The 22,313-nt window shown below is 44.4% G+C and overlaps 1 protein-coding gene across 14 annotated transcripts in view; it reads right to left on the bottom strand.

Annotated features, from left to right (window-relative positions):
• Positions 1 to 22,313, bottom strand: part of NRXN3 (neurexin 3) — a 1,536,364-nt gene that overhangs the window by 1,024,793 nt on the left and 489,258 nt on the right. For all 14 annotated transcript variants that reach the window (XR_007243535.1, XM_048485034.1, XM_048485036.1 and 11 more), the window contains 2 exons: positions 19,653 to 20,091; positions 17,689 to 18,072 (listed from right to left, as the gene is read on the bottom strand). Coding sequence is in view for 13 of the 14 variants with exons in the window: in XM_048485034.1 (XP_048340991.1) it covers positions 17,689 to 18,072; positions 19,653 to 20,091 (823 nt within the window). In the remaining variant the exon portion in view is untranslated. The remainder of the gene's footprint in view (positions 1 to 17,688; positions 18,073 to 19,652; positions 20,092 to 22,313) is intronic.

The following is a 22,313-nucleotide window of genomic DNA, read 5'->3' as shown; positions in this document are numbered from 1 at the left end:
GAGACAGGAATTGGGAAACCACCCCAGTTTGACACTTGCCTTGAAAGCTCTACAGCACAGGTGTCAAACGCGCAGCCCTCCAGATGATATGGACTACAGTTCCCATCATCCCCTGCCAGCATCATGCTGGCAGTGGATGGGAATTGTAGTCCATAACATCTGGAGGGCCGCGAGTTTGACACCTGTGCTCTACAGGCTCGTATAAGTCAGCTGCAGCATGATGGTACTTTCCACCACCATTCTTCGTAAACTGAGCTGAAATATTTAGAAATATAGGTTCAGTGAAGACCCAGACAGGAAGCAGGGAAAGTTTCCATTTGTGACAGCTGCAAGTACTCTGTCTACTGCTCTGTACTTCCCGCCAGTGGTGGGATCCAAACATTTTAGTAACAGGTTCCCATGGTGGTGGGATTCAAACTGTGGCGTAGCACCAATGGCGCTGGGCAGGCACAACAGGGGCGTGGCTGGGTATTCCGGGGCGGGGCATTCCTGGGCGGGGCTATGGCAAGGACGCAGCTGCTGCGCCTGTCCTTGGGCGGGAAACGAACGCACGCAGGCGCAGGCTGCCACGCACGCTGATGCACCTCCTGCTAGACTGCTTCAAGTTCTGCGTGCTACTGCTGAGAGGAGGGCATAACTAAGGCAAAAATCACATGGCAAAATCACCAATTAGTAACCCCCTCTCGGCACACACAAATAATTAGTAACCTACTCTCGGGAACCTGTGAGAACCTGCTGGATCCCACCTCTGCTTTTTGCTCTCCTGGCTCTTCCTTCCCAAACTGTTTACACTCTCCATGTTCTAAACCACCTTTCCTGCCTTCTATGATTGTCAAACATTTCTGATTTTTTTCCAATTTTAGATGTTGACTCCATTATGCAAACTCATATACTTATTCTGACAAACTCTAATTAAAAAATGCGACTATGACAGACAGGTTAGCTTCAATTCCAAAGTTCAATTGAAAAGAAATTTTGCAACTTCTACTTGACTTTTACAGTGTTGTGTTCAAACAACAAATAGAAATTAACTCTTTGTTTGTTTAACACTGTGACTGGTTGTCTCAGGGAAAGAAATAAACATCCACACAAACAAAGATCCACTCTCTCTATATACTTTGGCATATGAATAAATGATGGCAGCATATGATTTAAACAGTGTTTGATTCCTCATCAGTCTGAGTGATGAGTAATTATTAAAGGGGATGGGTAGCTTGACCTACCTGTAACCCTGAGCTTTAGAGAGATTGTAGAGGATGGTAGTCACTCTGTCAGGATTAAAAAGGTGTATCGCAGCAACTTTTCTGTAGTGCAGGCTATACATAGCCATATGCCTGAATTCCCAGACTGACCTGTGGTGGATCAAGGAACCCTGTTTTTAATAGAAAACAGTGGCACCTCTACCACCTCAGCCAACTTTTGGAAAAGCCTATTTTGGGGTATTGGTGTAATCTACCTGCAAGGACAAAAGACTTTGTCTGGACTCATCTTCCTCCAAAGCAACTTGCATAACGTTCTCTCACACCCTTCCTGACAGGAGTAAGTCTAACACAAAAGATGTTGCCCTGGAGAGAGTTCCCATCTCCAGCCCTGGACCATACACCTGGAGACAACAAAGGATGTATTAATGTGCTCACCTGCCCTGTATTGTACTAACTAATGTTTCTGCATTGTCATTGTTTCACAGCTGTAATCTTTTCAGCTAACTTCCCTGGGCACATCAGGCTGAGGTCTCAACCCATTAGACTGATGACCCACCATTAAGGTTAATGTCTGTCTCTTGTCCTTTCCAGAAAGTGCAGGAAATCTCTTTTGTCTAGGGAGATTTAGGATCACTCTGCATAACCCCGAGGGTCCATTTTTCTCTATAAGAAGCCCATTGTCCCAATAGACTGGGTTCAGTATCTCTGGACAACTCTCTTTCTGTGATACTGTCCCACAGCGCTGTTTCTTCCAGAGTTAAGTGTGGGTCGCTCAGTTCTGTTCATCGGATCATTCTGCTCCAAGACTATAACTTTTATTCCCCTCCAGGTTGCAGTCGTTATGAAGGAACCCGGTTTTCCTTTTTCCCGTTCACATGCATGCCATACAGGCAGTGATTGGAACTCATGGAAACAATGCTTTCATGCCTTCACACAGAGTTGATTCTCTTTTTAATAAAAATTTCCTGCAACACATGCATAGCTGTGCAGGCATACAGAAATGAACTCCTGGAGCCATGCCAATCATCCCACAATCTGATCGATTGCACCTCCATAGCTGCACATGCAGGCATATAGAAATGAATTTCTGCAACCATGCCAATCATCTCACAATCTGATCAGCTGCACCTCTGTAGCTGTGCATGTACAACACACAAAGTTAAAAAGAAAAGGGGGGCCTCCCTGCAATGGCAGGGAGATGATTAACGTGTTGCTGTAGATCAGTCATACTCTTGCTGCCATAGGGAGAAAACATGTTTGGAGAACTCTGTACTCTCAGACGATTCCTCAATAAATCTGCCCACAACCAGCTGGGTGACTTCCCTGACAGTGGATGGCGCAGAACTTGCAATGAATGGGTGGAAGGAAGTGAGGGTAATAAAGCGTCTCTTATCTGGCTGTTCTTGAGGGAGTGGCTCCAAACCAAGATTTTGGAAAAGATTCACTGGTTTAGTGATTTTTGAAAATCCCGGGTTAAGGGAAATAAACCAGGGCAAACTCATCAGGGGGACGGGACTTGTGTGAAGTCCCCACCCCAATGGTTTTTATTGCGCCCTACATTCATTATATTTGCCCTGTCCAGAATCCGTCTACGTATGTAGAAAATCTGAATGCTCTTTTCTGTGTAAATCCCATGTAATTAAAACAAACAGCAGAAGTCACCTCAAATTTTAGGCAATTTTAAAACTCATGTAAATAAACCCACAAGGAGCCACTTTAGCACGACCCCTCCCAGCATTCACTTAGCAAAATTCTTCACACACATCTACTGTATTTCACCATTTTACTGCCTGTTTAATATACATGAAAAAAACTTTCAGCTTGGGTAAAATGAAAGGTCACTAGGGAAAGTCACAGATTCCAGCCACTTCAGTTGCCGTTCTTCTTGCCTCCGTCATGTGAGTTTTTTGATCTATGCAATTACCCTTTTTAAGGATGAGGAGAAAATTCCAAAGAAGAGAGACACAGGTGATGCAGCAGTTAGAGGATCATGCAAGGATCTAGAAGACCCCGGTTCAAATCCCTGATCTGCCACAGAAGTTCACTGGGTGACCTCTGGTCAGACACTCATCCTTACCTATCTCACAGAGTTGTTGCGTGCAGATGTGCGGATTACACTTTACCCAATAACCACAGAGAAATATTTATTTCTTTGGAAATGAAATGGCCGCAGCCCGGGTTATTAACATTAACAATAACAGCAACAATAATAACAGTTGGAAGCTGGGCAAGCATATGGGACACATCCTGGCCACCAGGCAGCGAACCGCTGAACCTGGCCACGGCCAGCCCCAAAGCTGACACCTCCTGGCCCTTCGGGCAGCAAACCACTGGCCCGGCACCGTCCCCCAGGGGGACCGGGACAGGAGGTTACTGGGTGCCACTTGGATGCATATCCATTTGTGATACCCCCTCCTGCCGGGGGTAGCGAGCCCAAAACATGACCTCCAGGCCTGTGCCATCAAGCCCACCACTACCCCCAGACCTCTTATTGAGGCCCCCGCCGCAGGGAGGTCTGGCCTGCAAGCCTGCCTCCCCAATAAAGGATGTGCCCCTATGCCCAAAAAACCGCCCAGACTGCGACAAATAAGTAAAACAAAACATGCAACAGCCCCTAATAACCCTAGGGAGGGTGGGTGGGTCTGTTCGCCCCTGGCCTTGCGAAGAGGCCGAGCTGAGCCAGGCACAGGCTTTTATAGCCTCCTGGCTCCCCTGTCATGTGACGGTGGAACAGTCACATGACCACCATTCTTGGCCGAACAGGGAAGTGGTCAGACGCTCCATCCTCCCCTGCCGCAACGGGCGCCCCGGTCCAAACCGGGTGCGCTTTTTATTGTCAGGATAACATGGAGGAGAGGACTACAAGGTTGTATGTCACTTTGGGTCCACATGGGAAAGAAAAGGGAGGCATAAATATCTTAATAAATAAGACCCTGAATACCAACCAAAACAAGTTTCACTTTCTTCAGCAACTGGCATTTCTGACATAGATGCATCATTTCATGTCAATAATCTGAATTCAGCACACCTTCCATGGTTCAGATTGCTCAGTGCTTGCAGCTTGTTTTCAAGAAAGCCAGCAGCCTATGAGGAGGTGATTTTGCATCAGAGCAGAGAAGCACATCGTTCTCCAGTAGCCAGACCTTCTCCATCTGCAGAGAACTCTCATTAGCTCAGCGACTGTGTTCACCTAATGCTGCAGCTGCTGTCAGACTCTTAGCAAATGCGAAACCAAAAGACATAGAAAATGCTAATTACTCCCCCAAACTATGCAGAACTTTTAATGCCTCTCTGAACCCATCTGTCTGTATACCAGCCCTCTCCTCTCACCTCCAGTCACCCTGCGCAGCATCTCAGCCACCCTCGTTTTGCCTTAACTAAATTGACATCACTTTCTGTGGGGGATAAAGATTTATTGTTTTTAATTTAGGTCCCTTCAAGTGTTACCTTAAAAAAACAACAACAGTGGCATTAAAAAACAAAACAGGTGTGCATTCTCTCAGACACATCTATCCCTGTCCCTCCAAAAACAAGAATTATCCATCTTACTTGATAATCTATAACATGTTTTCCCCCCATTCAGGCACTCTTGAATATCAGTATATCAAAGAAAATTTACAGGCAGAGGTGGTATTCAGCCCATTCAGACTTCCGCTGAACCAGTTGTTAAATGGTGAATACCACCACTGCATCCTACACTGTGAATCCCTGGCATGGTGGGGCCGTCTGGGCCGAGGGGCACCCTGTGGCGGCCCCTCCAGCCTGTTCAATCAGCTGGCCTCTGTCAGCTGAATGAGCAGCCTGGCGAGGCAGGCAGACCGAAGGACTTGATGTGCCCTGCCAACTCTAAGGTGCCCTGCCAATCACTCCTCCTCTTTTCCCCCTTGGCCCCGCCATGCCCCGCCATGCTGCTCATTCAGCCAGTGAACCTTCCACCAGCTGACCGAGCAGCATGGCGAGGCCATCACAGGACACCCTCGCCCTGCTAGGCCCAGCCCACCAGGCTGCCCGGGACCACTGATCTGGGGTGCGTGGGTTGGTGGTGCCCAGAGCTGGTGTTTTTTCTGCATGTTTTTCCTTCAGTTTGTATAATTTATTCTGCACTCGGCTATTTGAGATTCTGTACAGTTTGGAACTTTAAACAGTTACACATAATCTCAAAAAATAAACAACGAACAGTAGGCTATGAATATTCTTCTCATGCTAATTTGCAGGGAAGCCAGCCTCCAGGTGGGGCCTAGGGATCTCCTAGAACTACAGTTCATTTCCAGACTACAAATATCAGTTTCCCTGGAGAAAATGGATGCTTTAGCAGGTGGACTCCAGGGCATTCTACCCTATTGAGGTAGGGTCCCTGTCTTCCCGAGACTTCATCCCCAAATCTCCAGGAGGTTCCCAACCTGAAGCTGACAATCCCTACCCCAACCCCACTCAGTGGCGTAATGTCCGCTGGGCAATGTGGGCAGCTGGCCAGGGCTCAGGAATTTTGCAGGGCATGCTCCTGTGTTTTTATTTTTTGGTGTTTTTCACATTTTGGCCTGCAGGGGGCACATTTTTAGAGATATCAGCACCAAAATTTCAGGGTATCATAAGAAGACTGTCCTTATGATGCCTCCCATTTTGGTACAGTTTGGTCCAGGGGGTCCAAACTTATGGACCCCCAAACGGGTTGCCCCATCCCCCATTGTTTCCAATGGGAGCTAAGGAGATGGGGGCTGCACCTTTGAGGGTCCATAACTTTGTTCCCCCTGAACCAAGCTTCACCAAACTTGGGAGGTGTCATCAGGACAGTCTCCTGATGATACCCTGAAATTTTGGTGACACTAGCATAACAATTGCACCCCTGACAGGCACCCCCAGAAATTTGCCCAAGAATCTTACTTCTACATTGATTTTTTTTCCATTAATGTAAATGGGGAATTTCTGGTGCAGCCTGTGGGGTGCACATTTCTGAGGGCACAGTCACAGAACTTTCAGGGTATCTTCAGGAGACTGTCCTGATGACACTCCCCAAGTTTGATGAAGTTTGGTTCAGGGGGGCTAAAGTTATGGACCTTCAAAGGGGCAGCCTCTATCTTCTATTACCTCCCATTGGAAACATTGAGGGATGGGGCACCCCTTTTGGGAGTCCATTAACTTTGGCCCCCCTGAACCAAACTTCACCAAACTTGGGAGGTGTCATCAGGATGGTCTCCTGAAGATATCCAGAAATTTTGGTGTCATTAGCTTAAAAATGCTGTTTTTTTTGTGGAACACAGCAGGCTTCATGTGCTGGAGCAATGATACCACGAAATTTTGGTGCCAATATCTCTAAAAAATATGCCCCTTGCAGGCCAAAATGTGAAAAAACACCAAAAAATAAAAACGCATCCGAAAATCTCGGATGTTACCACAAGTTCGGATCGTGCAGAGTTTGGAGGGGGCGGGCTGGGGCCCTTGGCCCTCCAAGCGCCTCCGAACTGGCTCAGCTCTGCCTGATCCACGGATTGGGCCGAGCCAAGCCGAACTGCCAAGCCTTGCTGCCTGTACTCCGCCTCTTGTCAGCCCTGCTGCGTCCTCAGATGGATCTTTGTGGGATGGCAGGACTAGCATTCAGGGGTGCACGCGCACCTGGCCGCGCCACTCTCCCCTGGATGCCGCCACTGCCCGCCACTGCCCCCCCGCCCCCTGCATCTCATGCCCTTTCACTGGTAAGGGGGGTGCCTAAATTCAGCTGGCAGGGAGGGGGGAAGTCACAAGCCACCAGGGGAGGAGGGCTAGGAAAAAACATGGAAAAGTTATGCCATGAGGCTGTATGAAAAAGAGAATTTTAACCGTTGTTTTTTTCACCCACAATGCACCATTGCTAAGATTAAGATCCACTCCTTTATCTGGAAGAGGATAAAGACAAACACTTGTACTGAGCAAGTCTTTTTTGCCTACTAGGGCTTAAAGCAGTGAAAGGGTACAGGAAGAAGAGTTAGGTTTTCCCTTACCTAGGACCACACCTCGAATCTATAACCTCAAAATAATATATATCACTCTCCCATGAGTGCTTTGCAGTGGGATAAATCATACATCTGATATTCCAGTCATGGAGTAGCAGCATCTCATGTACTGTGAGCCTCAGGAGAAGCAGGACACATCAATCAACTAATGGAACCAGGGGAAATCCTCTCATCTTAACTTTGAATTGGCTGTGGTTACTCAGGGGCCTAATTGAAAACATCAATTCAGCATGTAACAGCAACTGAAAGGAAAATTGAGTGTTGGGAATTCTTTAAAAACTGGATTGAAAATACAGCAAGAAGTATAATGTCATAATATAAATCTTTGGTATGGCCACATTATAATAATGGGTTTTCTTCTGGTGAGAACCACATTATAAAAATGTATTTTCTTCTGGTGAGAAACAGGCAACAAAAATGCTTAAAGGGTTGGAATACCTCACTATAAGGAAAGACAAAACATGATTTTTAGCTTAGAGGGGAAAGGAAGTCATGATGGGAGAGGTTTATAGAATTCTGAACCCTATAGAAAAATAGTATGGTTTTTCCTTTTCTCAGAATATTAGAACTTGGGTTTATTCAATGAAGCTGGTTTCAGAAAGGTTCAGGGCAGACTGAAGAACTTCTCACTTTATGCAACAAACAATTAGTTTACAGAATTCACTGCTTTAAGATTAGGTGATGATCACACATTGAGACTGCATTTGAAAAAGAGATTAGGTGAATCCACAGAGGACACATTCATGACAACTATCCACAGCTAATCTATTACCATCCGGGCAGAGACACTACACTTGTAATATCAGACTGGACACATACAGGGGCAGATGGCCATCACCTTCTTGCCCTTCCTGTGTGGTTCCAAAAGCATTTGGCAGACCACTCTTGGAAACAGATGGGCTACATGGACCTTGTTTGTCTGATAGAGAAAGGTAACTCAGCTATTGCTTAATAAACCAGCTTTTCAAATACTGAATGCATGTGAGTTCACTCCTTGATTTTTTTTGAAAATGAAACCACCACAGAAAATGTGCTTCAATCAGCTTAATGTTACTGAATGTTCAAAGAATAAGCCTAGTGATTAATCCCTTCGGCTACATTTCTGTGTCCAGTTATGGATGCATAAACATCTTCACTTCAGTGGAACAAGAATAAGCACCTGGGTGCAGAACTGTTACCTAAATATTTAGTCTTAAATAATACTGACGATCCCATTTAACTAAGAAGAAAAGGATGGAGTAATAACTTCTAGGTAGTTTATTAATTTGTTCTGTGTTCGGATGATTTCCAAAATTCTTTATCCCCTTTGATCTTATTGGAGGATATATGCTGTTACACTGGTTGTTTCTTTCACCTCAGGAAATCCTAGGAACTCTAGTTCTATGAGAAGACTAGGATTCTCTGACCAAATTCTCATTGCTTTCACAACTGTGATTCCAAGAAGGGAAAACAATAAATGGTAACATAAAACTAATAAAATATTGCAGGGAAGTGAAGACATCTTGGGATTTCACATTCCATGTGTGGGAATGGGCCAAATGTCTAAAAATTGTATTTGATATCAAGGGTATGAACCAAGGATTTGTAAAAATCCAAATGAGGTTTCTGTGTCTAGAGACCAGCAGGTCAAACTGCACATAGAAGCTTATCAGTGGTTATGCAGGCAAGCTAGAGATTAAATCTTTAAAATCTTGTCACTAAGGGCCAGTGACAGAAGAATACACTTTATAACTTTGTTTTTGTCAGAACTAGCTATAGGGGATAGCTACATGAATAAACAAGGGAAATAAGAAATCAGAGGTTAGAATAGAAAAAGTGTTTATATATATATAACACCGAAATGATAATGAGAGATTATATGTACTTGAACTTGTATTGTACTATAATTGTTAGAATCAATGTTTGTATAATCTGTTAAAGTTAAAATCATTCTTAACATGGGAAAAAGGAAGTTTTATGATTCTAAGGAATGTACCGTATATACTCGTGTATAAGCCAACTCGTGTATAAGCTGAGGCACCTAATTTTACTACCAAAACCTGGGAAAACGTATTGACTCGCATATAAGCCAAAGGTGGGAAGCTGGGAGGCAGAGGGAGCTCCTTATTTGGGCAGTGACTCCCCCTGATGTCATTGCCCAAATAAGGAGCTCCCTCCACCTCCCGGCAACTTGGGCTTCCTCAAACCCAGCAGGGAGGTGGAGGGAGCTCCTTATTTGGGCAATGGCATCAGGGGGAGTCACTGCCCAAATAAGGAGCTCCCTCTGCCTCCTGGGGTTTGAGGAAGCCCAGCCAGCCAGGGTTCCCCTTCACCCTGGAGGAGGCAGCAACAAGCAGCTTGTGCAGCCCCAGGGAGGTCCTCCCTGCCACCCCCAGCCTCGGCAGAGGCCTGAAGAGCTGGCTGGTAAGCAGTGACTAGTGTATAAGCCGAGGGGGCATTTTTCAGCATTAAAACAGGGCTGAAAAACTCGGCTTATATGCAAGTATATATGGTATGTAAACCTGTATAACCTGGAGGTATTTCTCTTTGGGAGCAAACTTAGAAAAGTAGGAAAAACTGGTTATCCTTGAAAACCAGAAAGGTAGAATTTAGTTTGCATATGGGCAGAGGGATGTGATCAGATGACATACAGCATTTGTGACAATGTTTTAGTCAGAGAAGCAATTTGATTCAGAGACTGTCTTAATGTGACACGTAAGAAATAGGAGACAGAATCAAGTCAATGAGATTTTAAGGTTCATGCTAGTAGCACGTGAAAGGGGAATGATTATGTGACGTATGTATCCTTTGTATCTATAAAAATGAAGTCTTTATCTGGTTAAGGCATGACTCTGCTAGAGTTACCCTGGTCAGATGCCTATGCTGGCCAGTAAAATTTATCTTTTTATTTCAAACCTGCTTCTTGGGTATTTTCTAACTTAGTCTTAAAACAACTCAACTGTGCAGAACCAGAGATGCAGTTCTGGCCCCACACATGTGATGTGAGTGTCCACTTGTCCATCTAGATCACACTCATTACAATGCTAGCTTTATAGAAACATGGCAAAACAGTCTCTGGCCCCTTCCGCACATGCAGAATAATGCGCTTTCAAACCACTTTCACAATTGTTTTCAAGTGGGTTTTGCTATTTCGCACAGTAAAATACAGCTGCAAGGTACATTGAAAGTGGATTTAAAGTGCATTATTCTGCATGTGCGGAAGGGGCCTCTTTGTAGCTTTCTGCTCTGGATCAGGCTCCCTGTACCACCTGGGCTGTCGGCATGAGGAGAATCCATATAGCATATTCATGTAAACATATGTAAACATCTCACCACAGTTGCCTTGCTTTGGTTGAATAACTACCTTACCAACCCTCAGTGGCACCAGACTACCAGTCTTCAGCCTGTCTAATACTGGCCTCCAGTTTTAAGCCTGCCCATTTGCCTCTTGTAGGGATGAGCTGCTGATCCAGCAGCACCGTAAGTAGAGCGCTGGAACACTTGTCTAAGGGCCTCCTATCGCATCTTCTGGTCGCGACCGCCTCCCCACTCCTCACCCCCCCCCTGTGAGTCAACGGGAGTCATGAACTACTCTGGCTCAGCAACCACCGGTGTCCTGCAGACAAAGGCGACAAATGGTCTTGCCCCCAGGTGAGATGATTAGGCCCAGACGCTGGATGCTCCTTCTGCAATCGTAGAAGTGCAGCTAGGTGAGATCATGCATCACATGATGATCTCTCAGTCTCCCAGCCTTCCCGCTTCTCCGGATTTCCCTGGCTCCGCCTCTCTCTAACGCCTCCCCTGCTTAGAATCCGCTAAGGGTTGTAAAAGGTGCCAGGAACCAGCATCGCCGCAGAGTCACTGCTTAGGGAGCACGGACACCAAGGCTGCCTCCCGCTGCTGGCGCCTCTCCACCAGATGTTATCACCGTCTGCCTCTGTCTCTCAAGTTCTTGCTTTCGACCTCAAGGGCTCGACTACACCTCTTAGCAAGGTCCACACACACCCTTAGCACCTGCAGACAAAAATAACAGAAAGGGATGCTAGCTTGGCAGTGTCATGAAGGCATCCTCCATTTTGCCTTCCCAAATATGTGACACAGGCCAATTAACTCAGTCACAACACACAAATGCCTAACTGAAATGTTACTGAATAAGATGTTGCAGTCTTTCTAAAAGGTACTGGTGTGAACTTTCTCGCCCCTTTCAAACTGCCCTTATAATCTGTTTGAGCTGCCAGTTGCTAACAGTTTTTTGTGCCAATTCACACACAATATGTTTGGGTGTCCAGCTGCCAACAGATTATTTTTACCTGTTTAGACAAAGTCACTTGCATTGTGGAGATCAACCATTTTTATGAAAACTGTTTTCTCCCATTTTCAGTTCTTCCTTTGGGCAGCTTCTGAATCGACAACTAGTGTACCTGTTTGAACTAGTCTCAGAAGCACCTCTCAATGCAGCAAAGGTAACTACTCCATTTTTTCTCCTCCTCAGAGAATCATAGAGTCCTCCCAGATGAGAATCATAGAGCTCCGTAGAATCATAGAGACCACGAGGGCTATCAAGTTCAACTCCCTGCGATGCAGGAGACACATTCTTTTTCACCCTTTTGCAATCCAATGAATCCCAATGTGTTACCTAGCTTAACAGTTAGAATATATTATTAAAGTAGCAATGGGGGAAATAACTCGGCTTGGCAGTGCGAGAGGCAGGCTAGGTGGGATCTTTTAGACAGCTACACCAGAATTGGCTTTTGAAATGTTCCACAGAGAGTACAAGGAGACCTAATTGAATTTAAACATTTTTATAAGTTTTTGTGCAAACATTCATACAGGGTGACATAGAGAAGCATACACATAGTTCCTGAGATATAGAAAGGATGGAAAAATAAGTTTGGATGATAGATTGAGAAGGGGAGCAACAGGGACTATACGTTACCTAAGTTCATCTGAAGAAGTCTTGAAGAAGGCAAGTATTCCTATGCCAGCATGGAAATCCAAGCAAAGGACGATATCATGTCTCCAACGAACTTGACCAAGAGAGGTTCAGGCCAGTAAGATAAGCCTCAAGTTAGTAAAGAGCACTGAGTCTAGGGTGAACGGTACTTTTATACCCCTTTGCACAGTGTGTGACAGGAGCAATTAAGTTTCAGTTTCACGTTCCTGGATCCTTTGGGATTTCCATGCTGGGATCGCTGGGCTTGAGCTAATCAATGGCTCATCTATTGTTTCTAAGGGCCGGGATAATAACGCCAATTGTTTCTTGATTGTATCAAGGAAGTATTGAATGGCTTTTTGCAGAGTTTCGTGTAGGAACCTCTGCCCAGGTATTCAAATTTGGCTGAGGCTTTTGTCCTTAGGAAAGGATCGTTTGTTAGGGAGATGGTATCTAAAGGCAAAGGAAATGCAAGACCTTGTAACAGGGAGTATCCTAGGCTCTTTTGTAATACAACAACTTTGGTAGGGTGTTCCTGTATTATTTGCATAGCTGCAGCCATGGCCACGTGTGGCATTCAAGATACAGTCCAAGAGGCCTTTAGCGGTGCTGAGTGAATTAACCATTGGTGTGCTGGCAAATCTCCTTTTGCAGAATTGGCTTGTTTTTAGCTTGGACCCCTGATCCACACATACATGGCTGTTAGCATTTATCAAATCTATATGTTGTATGAAAAATCATATAAAATCCATGTTTCAACAAGTCAGGGCATGAAGGATAGGGCAACAAATGCTAGTGATATAGCAAGTCTATGCTATGGCTCTGTAGTGCTATAGCACAAATCTCAGACCATTAAAAAAACCCAAGAACATTTTTAAAAGCCAGGAAAGAATAGTGGTGCTGTTTGAAATGGCCAGAATGCTATCGAGATAGCTCATAAGCAGATTGAAATGAACTGTATGAAATGCCTGTCTCTGAATCACTCTATTTGGAAACGAGCCAACAATGATGACATCTGGTTTAGAAGGTTAATCTGAAAGGGGCCTCTGAGTAGAGAAGTTCATTTTCAATCTCCCCTGCTCAAAGCACAACAGTACCATTACCTAAAGAACAGGCTGGGAAGGCTCAATACTCCAGTGAGGTCACTGTTCTCCCCAGGAACCATCCCCAAATCTCTAGCAGTTTCCCAACCTGGATCTGCAACCTTACACTCCCATCCCATGTCCATGGCCAGGAGTGACCTGTCAACCCTACTTGGACTGGTGGACTGAGAATGTCAGCCCTCTAGATTAGGGTGGTTCCCATAATTCCACACCACATCCTGGGAGGAAAACAGAATACACTTCAATAATTCTGGCTGTTTCATATGTGTTTTATCTTTAGACCACACTATAAAGCAGGGCTGGATTAAGCTAGTGCAAGGCCTGTAGCATATATTATAAAGGGGTCCTACTTTTTTTTTAATTGTATAAACATTAAAACATAAATTATGTACTTGCACAGTAAAGTCATTCAATTTTTTCTCATTGGCTATACAGTCAGATCAACAAATGTCTGACACTTCAGTAATATTAGTAATTATATCTAGGTATCAACTTCAGATGTCAGAAATAAGAAAACTAGAATTTAAAAGTTACATTTTCAACAGATTTGCCAGATCATGAGATTTGGTGAGATGGCCATTTCACCAGACAACTTGGAAAGGTTTAGTGTAGGGCTCTCAAAAATGTGGGGCTCACAGCATAGGCTACTTTTGCTACTAGGTTAATCCGGCACTGCTATAATGTTATAAGAAAAGAGGGATGAAAGGAGAGCAACCTAGAATTCTGGTTGTGGTTTAGAAAGATCCTGCTTCTTAATACTACCAATTAATTTGCCACGGGGGGGGGGGAGGAAAATGGAAAATTCCATTTTCTTCACTCAAAGGGCTGTGTGCCACTTCTTTGGTTTGACTGTGTGTGTTTGTTTTAAACTCCCAGTTCATTCTGAGCACGGCACCAGGCGCAATATGGGGATGACAATTAATGGGACCGTCTGGAATTTGAACAGTGTATAGATCAAATGTCTTGCATTTGCTAAGCTTCTTCTCATTTGGTCAAGAATAGATGCGTCTTGGCTGCCTGCACCTGCAATAATTGTGCCTCATATATCCCCAATCAGACTCCTTTATGTGAACAGTCAGAACAGACAATGAGGAAAAGGTGGTGTGACATCCACTGTCCCTAGGAAAGCTTTGTCTGTCTTGTGCAGATATGACCTTGGCATTGGTCTTCCTTGATTAAGTAGGACAACACACCCAAATAGAGATCTGGGTTATTAGAGGAACTATACATAGAAAGGTACAAAGTATACTTTCTCTTCCATCATGAGCCTCCATTCCTGAATGCTTCTACAAATAAGGTAATGTAATTGTTTGAGACTGTTGAAAATAACCACATTTCCTACTTCAAAAGGTTCTCAATTTATGGAAAATTAACACAGGCCACAAGGATGCCGATTGTACCGATCCCATCTACAAACCAACCCATGACTGGATATTAAATCTGCCAATCCTCTGGGGGGGGGGGCACTCCTGCCCTTAGCTCCTGTCACCAACGGCTGCTCTCAAAGGGCACTGTTGCCAGATTGCTCTCAAAGTGATGGAAGGTAGCTTTAGAAATCATTGGAAACTCTATGGTCATATTGGTGCCACCTCTCTTCCCCGCCATGCTCCATTCCCAACCCTATTTCTCATCCTACCCATCAAGCATATGGTAGGGATACCAGCCTCCATGTAAGCCCCGAGGATCCCCCTCAGAATTAAATGTCATCTCCAGACTACAGAGATCAATTCCTTTGGAGAAAATGGATTATGTGGAACTTGGACTCTATGGTATTATACCCCGTGGAGGTCCCTGTTCTCCCCAGGCTCCAAATCTCCAGGAGTTTCTCAATCTAGATCTGACAACCCTACCCCCCCACCCCCCCGCACTGGTGACCAGGAGAGCCCTGGCAACCCTATGCACGCCTGTCCAGGCTTTAGCATCCCTGGACAAGATGCATAGGTCTAAGTTCAGATTAGGTGTCTATAAGAAGAATGTGACAAGTATAGGTTGATTCCTGGACTGTAAATGTCGTATTGATCACAGTAGGATGGATCCTACCACTATAAACGGAGGAAAGTTTGAAGCCTTCCTAAGGATTACTTTTGCAACTAAAGTTGGTCTTCCGTTGCAATGCCATTTCTTATTCAAACGTGATGCCATTGTATTGATTTCTTAAAGCAAGCCAGGTATACCCAGCATATAGTGCAAAAAAGCATGTTCAAAAAGTCACTGGCCTTCAAAAACTGTTTCCCTAAGTTTGGATTCTGAATAGCCCATTCCTATGTTTAACTAAATCATGTTCATACAGAAATTCTGCATGCATAATGGAGCACAGGCCCTGTATTTATTCCTCTGCCACACGTATTGAGCGAGTCAGGGCTCACAGGCCTTTCTTTCTGGCAAACATGCTTGACAGCTGAACCTACCAGTCTGTTTGGTTTGGCACTGAATTACTTGAATACCTGCCAAGTACATTTGTACTAGATTTTTGCAAAGCCACACTTGCATGGAAATTCTGCCTATCCAAATAGATCAGCAGCCATTAACATTGCTAAGTACTACTCAGAGCATCAAATGGTAGGGTTTAAAAAATACAGCATTTATTTATGACTGATTTGTGATTGCTTTGACTGTCACTTTAAATTACTGCCTGCTGAGTAAAGCAATGGCACATCAAGGACAGGATGTGCATACACAGAAAAAGCCAACCGCAGAGTAGTACACTGTTAGGACAGAATAGTCCAGCAACTTAAAGATCAGCTTATTTTATTTCTTTTTTATTTTAATTTATTAAATACCCCGCCCTTTCCCAACCAGGACCAGGCTCAGAATGGCTTATTTGAAAAATTTAACCTTTATCACAACTGATGAACAGCACGTGAACTGATACAGTGGGTATTTGAGCATCCATAATCTGTATTTGTGAATGGACAAATTCTCATAATAGTTTCCAATAGACTACCCAAGAAAGCATCAGGGAAATCCCCAATTCTAGCATAGTAGGATTTTTGGGACTTGCATGCCCACCCAGGATGCTCTATTTTGCACAAACATTTTCCAGAATGGCTACTGGGTTACCAAGATCGAGTCACAGTTCTCAAGTACAAGATTGTCACGTACAGTGAACTTGGGCTAAGCTAATGCCCAGGTTATCCTGATCTCACCAAATCTTGGAAACTAAGCAAGTTCAGTCCTGGATAGGAGTCCTCGAAGGAATACCAGGGTTTCTACGCAGAAGCAGGCAATGGCAAACCAACCTCCTCTGAACGATTCTTCTTTGAAAACCCTACAGGGTCACTTTAAGTCAGTGACAACTGTGGGCTGACAGGTCCCTCCTCTCATTAAAGAGCTTCATGGAGGCAAGGGGGTCCTAAATACTTATGCTGGTCAAACAACTGCCTTGAAGACTAGCACTAAAGCAAGGCACTGCTCCTCCAAAATGGATGCCCCTCAGAGAGTTTTGGGATCCATCTTGTCATGTCAAGCCTGGGAAGGAAGGAGTTGGCAGCTGAACTTCTCCCGTAGTCTACAGGTGTGTCTGAGTTAAAACAGGAACTGGCTCAATTCTATTGTATCACCCCAAGGTGATTTAATCAGCACTCTGAGCAGACCATTACTCAAACTATCTGCACCCATCCCTTCAATGGATCAGCATTCAAGGGAATAGCCCAGGCATTCTCTTGAAACCTAATGACCCATCAAGCTTCTCCAACCTCTTTCTCCAAACCACAGAAAAGCAATCAATTCTCTATTCTCCACCTCACATCCCTACAGGGCCCATTTTAGAGTATAAAATCTGGTCCTGTGGTCCTCATAAGTACATCAGTATGGACCCCTGTGTTCATCCCCACTTGCATGTGGGCCTTTCCTTTTGCTTCTGGAAATGCTGTTTGTTTTCCTCCTCAGGGCTGACTTCTCTGGATGTCCCTTCAAAAGACTGGTAACTACTGCCCATCCCTCAACTCTGTCCAAATCTCCTGCTTCTCCTCTCTAGCCAGCTCATGCATGATTTGAATGTGCATTATTGTATGCTGAAAATCTCTTTATTTGCCTTTATTTTATAATTAATAAAACCAGATTCAGTGATACAACTACCTACTCATTTCAGAGTTCTCACTCGAAACAATCCTGGTATGCATAGGTTACTGTTCTTAGTAACCCCCTCTCGCCTGCTGTCTCCAGCTAATTCCCTCAACTTAAGCGGAGACTGCCCACACAAGGTGACAATCTTGATCCTCTTTGATCTGAGATTGCAAATGCCTTAGCAGACCAAGCACTCGGGAGCAGCAGCAGCAGCAGCAGCAGAAGGCCCTTGCTTTCACATCCTGCATGTGAGCTCCCAAAGGCACCTGGTGGGCCACTGCAAGTAGCAGAGTGCTGGACTAGATTGACTCTGGTCTGATCCAGCAGGCTCGTTCTTATGTTCTTATGACACAAATGGATGGGGGGAAAGTCATAAAGTGCAGCTCAGTACACAAGATCTCTTAAGTATCTGGACTTACCCCGCTCACATGTTCTCCCCCAGTAGCCAGTACCAGTACAGTCACAGATGAAGCGATTCCAGCCATCTTTACAGACGGCGTTGTTCTTACAGGGGTAGCTGTCACAGTGCTTGGTGTTCAGCCGTGAGCAGGAAGATTTGACCCCGGCAGCATTCTGCTGCTCTGCCAGCTGTCGGATGTTCTTGCTCCTCCCATCGATGAAGAGGTCTCGGATGCAGCCCACGTAGCCATAATTCAGCATGGCTGTCCAGAGTTCAGTAGGAAGCACAAGGCCTGCCCGATTTTCAGGAAGTCCTCCCAGGTACATGTCCCCTTCTAGGTCCAAGATTTCGCTCTCTCCACTAGCAGTGAATGGTGTCCGTCTGCTGTTTACTGATATGGTACCTAAAGGAAGAGGAAATAATGTCAACCAACTGTTCCAAACATAACATAAGTCATGTTTCTTTGTGACTTGAATCCTGGTGAAAGGTGAAGGCTTTGTTATAGAACCACAAGGAGTTTGGTGGAGATAAAACCATGACAGGGAGAGCTTGTCCTACAGGACTTTACTGCCCTCTACCAAACATCTCAGACAGTGTATTCACAGAACTGTAAAACTGATAGACTAGAAGACATATGAAGGACATCCAACTCAGTCCTCTGTGATGATGCAGGAACTTAAAAAGCTATTTTTACTTCAGTCTGGCAGTTTGGTGCAGAAAGATTTGGGAAGAAGGACAAACTGTATCACTTCAATCAGGAAAAGTGTGGTGCAGAACAACTCTACTGCTGGAGTTTTTGTCAATACAAGAGCTCATGCTACGAATGCACCAGTCCACATTTCTGATGACTTAGACACTGCTGCTCCACTCTGTGATTGCACAACACTTGGTAACAACCACCGCATATTGTTGCCTGATTGCTCCAAAGATTTTAATAGTTCAAATACTGTTTCAGTATTGGTCTGTATCAGATAATGGTGCATGGTGTAATGATTTGAATCACAGTGCATCACAAAGAACTTTAGGGAAAGCTCAGGACCATGGTTCGGTGGTACAGCACATGCTTTACATGCATACTCCCCCCAAGGTTCAATCTTCTAGGTAAAGGACCTCAAGTAGCAGTGTGGGGAATGACCTTGAGGATTCACAGTACAGAACATGAAAACCATTTAACCAGGGCAGCAATGAGGTCCAGCCCAGGGGACTTGGCCATTATTTACTTATTTACTTTGAACTATCCTACTTGTCAGCCTGAGAAGGGCTACTAAGGCAGCTAGCAATTAAAACAGCATGATAAAAATGCATCATGAAACCGATTAAAAACAAGAACTAAAATATACATATAAAACAACATTTAGCAAACTTAAGCATAAGGCATGAAAGAGGAATCATTGAGGTAGAACCAACCAAACCAAACAAAAAAGCATTCCCCTCCCAAGGGGAAGAGAGCAGCACCCTTTCTTCTATGTCTTGCCTTGAGATCTCTGACTTTAATCCTGTACAATATTATACATTATACTCCCTGTAAAAAGGATTCTCATTGGAAATCGGTCATTAATTTGTTCTGTTGGAACATTTTGTGAGACCAGTGATGGGTGACTACCGTACATGCCCACAGAATTTTTAGAGAAACCAAAAAGGTTTCAGTAAAACTAACAAAACCTTTCACATTTGGTACGTATGCATGTGTGACAGAGGGTAGTGAAGGATACCTAGCGATTAATTTTAAGCTTGTTGGGCTAGCAGTCATTTAAGTCCAATTGTTCCTACATAGGCAGGAGGGCTAAAAATAGTTTAAAAATTATTGGTTTAAGTTATATCTGGTTTCTGAACAAAACAAGATTCCATTCCATCCTAAATGGCATGGAGTGAGGGATGTGCTATACAATAGTTTATCCTGCTCTTCAGATCCTGATAAAACCTTTTTGTTATACTATAGAGGAAAAGAAGGCACTACTACTGCCAAATATTTTGACTCCTTACCAGATCTGCCGTCTCTCTGGATATCAACATGGTACCATTCCCCATCATTTGCTTTCCTCTGAGTGGCCTTCACTTTAACAGTTCCAGAGCCCATATCAAGGAGAAGGTAGAGATTCCCATCTAAGAGTTCCACTGCAAAGAAATCCACTTTGGTATTCTTTTGGCTCCTGGAATCCTTTCTCTCCTGGGGTTTGCCATGAGTAAAGAGTATGAGGCCATTAGGCTCTGTGGTGAGGAAGTCAAAGGAGATGGAACCCATTCGTTTAGTGTTCCATTTAGGCAGGCTAATGTAGGCTTCAGGTGTCTCAAAGTTGATGGGGTCCAGCGTGGCCACATTTTCGCATGTGAACTTCACGTCTCCATAGATTTTCATCTTTGTGTCACCAATCCTTGCCAAGCGAGACAGCTCCAGACGGATGTCATTATTCTTATAAACAACCTGTCAACGACAAGGGAAAACACTATACATCAATCCAGGAAATAATGCAAACTTCAGAAAAAAGTGCCTAAAGATTTTCTAAGAACTGGGGTGAAGCCATATGAGACTCCATGCTGGGACAGTATCTGAATAACAGTTACTGGTATTCCAAGTCAGATAGATATCACACACAGAGGACAATAGATGTGAAAGTATCCTGTGTGAACTTCCTGTGTGAAGTTTTCTGAAGTGTGCTGGATATAATGCATGCCTGGAACTATGATGTTACTGTTCCGCAGACACTAAATTTATTTATTTTACAAAATATATATTCAGCTTTTCTGCCAAATTAAGACTACTAGGCACCTCTAGTCCACAATGATAACAGAGTAATATCAAAACAAACCATAAATCCAATTTAAACCAAAACTAAAATTAGGGTTGCTCCAGCTTCTGGACTCCTGTTGCTGCTCAATGAAGGATCAGAAGGATGAGGGAACCAGCATTGTGTGATGCTCTAGGAATTTCACAAATCTCTATGGTAAAAACCACAAAGAGACTTGGGGAATTCCTAGAGTGTCATGCAAGGTCATGACATCACTTTTGGTTATGAATCCTGTGATGTCAAGATTTCTCACTACATCTGCTAGCCCTGCTTCCAACATCTGCTTGCCCTGCCTAGGACAGACAGCCAAAGTCTGGCAATCCTAGCTTAACACACAAACACAACTATTAGAACATAAAGCAGGAAGGAGGGGTTACTGGTAGAAATGCCAGGGGTCTTCAAACTATGACCCTCCAGATGTTCATAGACTACAATTCCCATGAGCCCTACCACTTGGCCATGCTGGCATGGGTTGATGGGAATTGTAGTCCATGAACATCTGGAGGACCATAGTTTGAAGACCCCTGTGCCAGACCCCCAAAAAAGGTATTCATCTAGACAGCCCTCTCTCAGAATATCACCTAGCCTCAAAAGGTACAGGCACCTGAAGCAGGACTTCAGAATATGGATGGAGGCAGTCCGTAAGGTATAATGGTACTAAACTCTATACGGTTTTCAAGGTCAAGGCCAGCATCTTGAATTGGGCCCAGAAACAAATTGGAAACCAGATTATATATATTATATGCACACACATACATACACACATAGGTGTGTATGTGTAAAGTGCCATCAAGTCATAGCTGATTTATGGTGACCACAGCAAGGGGCTTTCAAGGCAAGTGAGAAGCAGAGGTGATTTGCCATTGCCTTCCTCTGCAGAGTTTTCTGTGGAGGTCTCCCTTCCAAGTATTGGTCCTGCTTAGCTTCCAAGATCTGACAAGACTGAAATATACCATGCCACCTTCCCTCCTCCCTTCCATAAATAGAGAAAAGGGAAGAAGGAGAGAAGCATCCTGTAATAATTCTGTTATTGGAACACAGGAGGTGAGTATGCAAAGCCAATCTATTACTCATAGCAGGCTAGTCATCAGTATTTCAAACCTATCCACAGTTGAAAAAGAAGGCCACAAGTAGTCTGTCCTGCAACAAAGGAGCAGCTTCATCCTTCACGCACCATGAAGGGCAAGCTCATCATTCAAAGACTCTGAAACAAAGTCCTGGGCTCTGGTTTAATCAACATTGTGTGGAATCACACTCTTCCTTCAACCCCACAGTGAAGTCACGCAGGAGACGCTGCTGAACATTCAGTGAACATTCAGTTCCTATTCTGTGAAGCATTGATTCCCCATTTTAATCCAACAACGCTTTTATTCCCCCATACACATATTTGCCTCCGTGCCCATAAATCCTCAAAGGTAAGCTTGCTGTGCTAGGCAGACAAATGGTCAGTTCACACATTTGAGCACTCATTGACGCCAACAAATCTGTGCTGCTCACAGCTGCTCCAGAATGTCAAAGATCACCCTGTTCGTAACAGAATCAGTATTGCACAGGAGTGAACCATGTAGACATCATTCTTGCCAGAACAGTGTGTGTGGGGGGGTGGGAGGTGGGGTAAACACTGGCTAATGTGGCATCAGCATTAGCATGAGCCAGACATTCACTACAAATCCCTGATATGCATTTAAAGTGCAATCCTAAACAGAGTTAATCCATTGAAATGGAGTACGATGATAGGATTGCACTATCAATCAATCACACCCTACACTTCTAAGCAGCCAGACCTGATACATTTACGAGGGGCCTGGGATGACACTGGAGACTTGCTGCCCAAGTCTGGATAGTTCAGAAATAAGCC

Source organism: Sphaerodactylus townsendi, linkage group LG02 (genome assembly GCF_021028975.2).
Source record: "Sphaerodactylus townsendi isolate TG3544 linkage group LG02, MPM_Stown_v2.3, whole genome shotgun sequence".
Lineage (NCBI taxonomy): Eukaryota > Metazoa > Chordata > Lepidosauria > Squamata > Sphaerodactylidae > Sphaerodactylus > Sphaerodactylus townsendi.
The sequence above is the reverse complement of the archived record's forward strand: the minus strand, read 5'-3'. Positions and strand labels throughout refer to the sequence as shown.